Source organism: Halyomorpha halys, unplaced genomic scaffold (assembly GCF_000696795.3).
Source record: "Halyomorpha halys isolate HHAL.00 unplaced genomic scaffold, Hhal_1.1 Scaffold99.1, whole genome shotgun sequence".
Lineage (NCBI taxonomy): Eukaryota > Metazoa > Arthropoda > Insecta > Hemiptera > Pentatomidae > Halyomorpha > Halyomorpha halys.
Genome location: NW_027108239.1, coordinates 1,056,538 through 1,061,252, shown reverse-complemented (window position 1 = coordinate 1,061,252; position 4,715 = coordinate 1,056,538). Strand labels below are relative to the sequence as shown.

At 26.0% G+C, this 4,715-nt stretch overlaps 1 protein-coding gene across 1 annotated transcript in view; it reads left to right on the top strand.

Moving 5' to 3' along the window:
- The window catches only part of Rnf11 (Ring finger protein 11), a 20,375-nt gene extending 15,901 nt beyond the window's left edge, over positions 1–4,474 (top strand). The window contains exon 3 of the mRNA XM_067046607.1: positions 1,607–4,474. Within this exon, the coding sequence (XP_066902708.1) occupies positions 1,607–1,778 (172 nt within the window). The 3' untranslated portion in view covers positions 1,779–4,474. The remainder of the gene's footprint in view (positions 1–1,606) is intronic.
- Positions 4,475–4,715: the final 241 nt, after the last annotated feature.

Below are 4,715 nucleotides of genomic sequence, written 5' to 3'. Positions count from 1 at the left end.
TAATTTTCGTTTTTTTATTTTTCTAGACATGAGAAAAATAAACTAAAACAATATAGTGATTACAATGATAAATTATGATAAATTTAGCATTGAAATATTTTGACAAGGAAATGTAAATGTAAAATTAAAATTATTTTAATTTTAAAAATGTTGTATTCTCATTTCGGAATTCCACTTTAGTAATTCCACATAAAAAAAATATGTGTGGAAATGCATAGATCAAGCAGACAAACTTTGCGGCTCTCCGAGCATCAACATCTAGAGAAGTGGGGGTAAGCTGCCACTTCCTCGGCCCTAGCAATTACAAATCTCCCGCTTTAATCCTAAATCGTATTTTTCTCTTTACGATCATCCTATGCTACCAAAAATTAATCTGTTTGCGCAGACTTGTTTTATTTGCTTGTAGTCAAGTGCCTATAAGCTCACTTTTTTTGATTTACAAATAATAACAAAGATAAACTTTTTAAATCCGAAAATAATTACAACAAAAATTAATGAACCAATTTCAGTAACTTCTATGGGGTTCTAGATGGTAAATCCGTTTACAGATGGGAAATTTATTATTCCGTATTCAAATGAGAAGAAAAGTAAATTTGCCCCGAAAGTGCTGCCATCTCTTGAAAAAAAAACTTACTAAAAATCGTTACATTTAGCCTTAAGTTTTTACTTACTTGTGTAAATTAGTTATAAGTTTTTACTGATCTGTGTTCTTCACTGACCACACACCCAATCATTTCACATAATTTTATTTATTCATTTTGTGTTCCCCTCCACTACCTTCTAAGACTTTATGTTGAACATTAATTTTTCTAAAATCATTGACTTTCCGTTAGTATATATCTATGTTATTAATTTCATTATGGGATTTTTTAACTAAATATATTTTTCAGCCTTGACAAATATTTATTTTCTCATATTTTAAAAATAATTAATCATAAAATTGTTCATGGTTTTTGTTTATTCATTTTTTATTATTTCTAACAATGAGAGATGGTTAATTATTTTAAATTAAAAAAATGAAAGGTATTTTCAAGGAGAATGCCATTTTGAAAATTAGGTATTTAAGTCCTGTCAAACTATTTCAGACCTACCTGTTATTAAAGACTATTTAGTTATACATTAATATAATGAGTTTAACCAATTTCATTAGATTAAAAGCTGAGTTAAGCTTAAAATCTGTTATTTTAAGTTGTACTTTTGGCAAGTCGACTTTAGTGAAAAAGTTGTTGCAGCATTCCAGACATTTACTTATCAAGATAAGTATATATTTTATACTTATATAAATATTTATTATAATATATTTCAAGAAATATAACTTTGGTTACATACGAGTTCTGGTTTTTGAGCTTGGTTGTTAATATAAACACACAATAACACACTGACCATTTTGCAATATTTGGTTTATTTGGATTCAGGGGACCTTTAATATTTCTAAGTGTTTCTGTTGATAACTCAGATATGAAATTTTTCACTTTTGCAATGCTTCCCCTTACTGTAAATTTCATAATGGGTGAATAAAAATTAAAATATGAATTTGATTTATTTAAAACAAATTAATCCCATGACATTTTGAATAATTATTTTTATCTTTTTATTTTATTTTCAGATGTGTTATTTGTATGATGGAATTTTTGGTTGGAGATAATGTACGATATTTACCATGCATGCACATATATCATGTCCATTGCATCGATGATTGGCTTATGAGAAGTTTTACTTGTCCATCTTGCATGGAGCCGGTGGATGCTGCACTTCTAACCAGTTATGAAACCAGTTGAAAAAAAAATCTGTGATTAACTGTTATGTTTATTTGGTCTTATTAAAATAAACAAAGGAACAGGGTATTATTAAAATGGTTGGATTGTAATTAGAGAGGTACATTGTTGATCAAGACTCTCTGATTGCCAATTTGGGGTGTCATTGGGAAGAATGTTGATTAATTATATTTTGACATATTTGCTCCTCTGTAGTAAAGAGATTAAAAGGCAAATAGGTTTTAATTTTTTTTCTCACCATTAATCACCAAAACAATTTTAATAATTTTTTAGTTGCTTACCTTTTAAAGGAACTAGCAATGGCGATGTAGAATTCTTGTTTCATGCATTATAGGAGTCAAAGCTAATCACTCTGGAAACCCTTTTAAATTGCCAGATATTGAAAAATAATTAAGTAAATGTATCTGTCAATTATTAAAAAATTGCTTTGGTTTTTATCAATAGTTTTAACACTTTCAATTATAGAGCAAACTATCTTTTTGTAAAGCTAATTTTAGTTCCTACAATAATATCAAATGTCTTTTATGAAGAAGGGCTTCCTGAAACATTGTTGCCATCCATCTATGTTGTATGTGTATATTTTATTTTATTTTTTTAATTTAGGTTTTTCCAAAAGCATTGCTGTTATTATTTTCTTACTGTTAATGAACGTGGAAGTAATTTGACTAATAAATATATGAGCTTTATTATGGTTACTTTTATTTCTTCATACATACAGTTGTAACAAACAGGTAGGTTATTTAGCCCAGCTCTACTTTTCTATACCTTCCAGTTCTTGAATATATGAACAAGAATCCCATATTATGTTGAAACACGATTTAACATGTTCTTTCTAAATTTACTACGTATTGTTTTATTTTATGTTAATTGAGCTAGCTTTTGATCTCTGTATAATAGTTTCTAACTTTGTAATTCTAATAAATCTAAACAATATCTGTGATTAAAATATATGAATATATTAGATTAGTGGTGAATATATTAAATAATGTTCCATTTTGTAAATACTGCACTTTTTATCATTTTGTTAAATATTTAAGAGTTTTATTATAACATTTTTTCTTGTGTTATGAGCACTATTGTAATTGTCAGTTTTTGTTTCATTTAGTTACTTCATAAGAAATTAGTCAACAGACATATATAAAAAACGGAAACGTTTATCAGTGATGTATTCTAATTTGTATATATAGTTAGATATTGATATACATACAAACATACATACATATATAAAAACACACATTTGTTGTGTATGTTTTTGTATATATGTATGTATGTATGTAAGTATGAATATATACCTGAATTATGGAGTCAGGAATTTGATGCTTTTGAAATTTGATGTAATGTACTTTACTTACATGGTTTTTAGAAAATGTGAGATATTAAATCAAAATTTTTACTTTTATAATTTTTAACAAGACTGTATTTCTAACACAAGTCATGCTTGGTTTAATATTAAAGAGAAATTTCCTAGGACTAAAATAAAATACATATTTTAGTAACCATACTTTTTAAAATGTCTTTTTACTTTATTTCATTCCTTTAAGACATAGTTATAAACAATAGATAAAGAAATTATGGGTTTATATATATATGGTATTAGTTACAAATTTATAAAAATTAATGGTATATAGTTTTTTGGACAAAAGTGAAGTGATAATTAATATATCTATATATATTTGTTATTATTATTTGCCTTAATATTGGCTTTAAAACTTAATAATTTTACGTTATGAAAAGAAATATATTTGTTTTTGGTATTGCATTCTTACTAAGAAATATTTTAATGATTTTTTCCCCTACCTAATTGATTTAATAATCTTAAAGAAAACAATAATATTCTATTAATATTTAACAAAAAAGAAATATTTTATCTTATTTCATTTTATAATCTTTGTTGTGCCATTTATTGTTTTTCCAGTAAACTTCAGAAACTTTTTTAAAGCTTTAATGGTTTAAAAATTTATTTTCTCTTTGTTGGATAGAAAATTAGTTGTAACCATCGTAATTATAACTGAATTCAGGTCACTTCAATTTAATAATGTAATATTAATCTGTGTATCTTCTTAACCTTACATTGTTTTAAATATTAGGAAAAATTACAGATACTTGGTGTGAATCAGAATAGTTTATGTGGATTTCAGTTAGAGTAAATTGAGAGTGGACTGAATGCTTGTGATTTATAGAAGTTTGTGATATAATGGTATTATATATATATATATATTTTTATTGTCAGTTTTTTCAATTGGGTGAGGATATTATTCTTTGTTTAACTATTAGTTATTGTGTCAAATTCTAATGATTGTTATGTTATGATAGAATTATAATTGTAAGTATACTACTTCTTACTCATGAATGGGATCTCAGATGGTGCATATAGTGTAATGTTAACAGTTTTGATTTTAATTTTAATTGTAATTGTAAAACAGTAATGCTATGGTTATTCAAAGCTGAGACCTATTAAAATGATGTGTTGTTAACATTAGAGGGGTTAAAAGTAACAGTTAATAACGTTTTGTGTGGCTAATATTACCTTGTCAAATGCTAAATGTACTCATTAAAACAAAAAAAAATCCATTTAATTATATCTAAACATTTTTCAATGATGGGAAACATTCAGTTGATTACACTAGAAAGTGTTTTCTTGTAATTAATTCAGTCTTTCTTGAAAAATAAAAATGACCTTTATTTTTGAGATAAAAACATTACTTGACTAATGGCTCTTATTGATGTTTTTTCCCCCTGAAAATCGTTGAATGTTCATACTATCATCCTGTTTTTAAGTGTTACAGTGGCATACTTGAAATGGGAAAAAAGTACTCTGAGCTACGAGTATTATTATGTTATAAAAAAGTTCGAGTACTGAGCAGTTAATTCAATACTTCACTTTATTATTGGATTGTGGAGCACAAAAAGTATTCACAAATTATTATCTTGGGTGCTTTC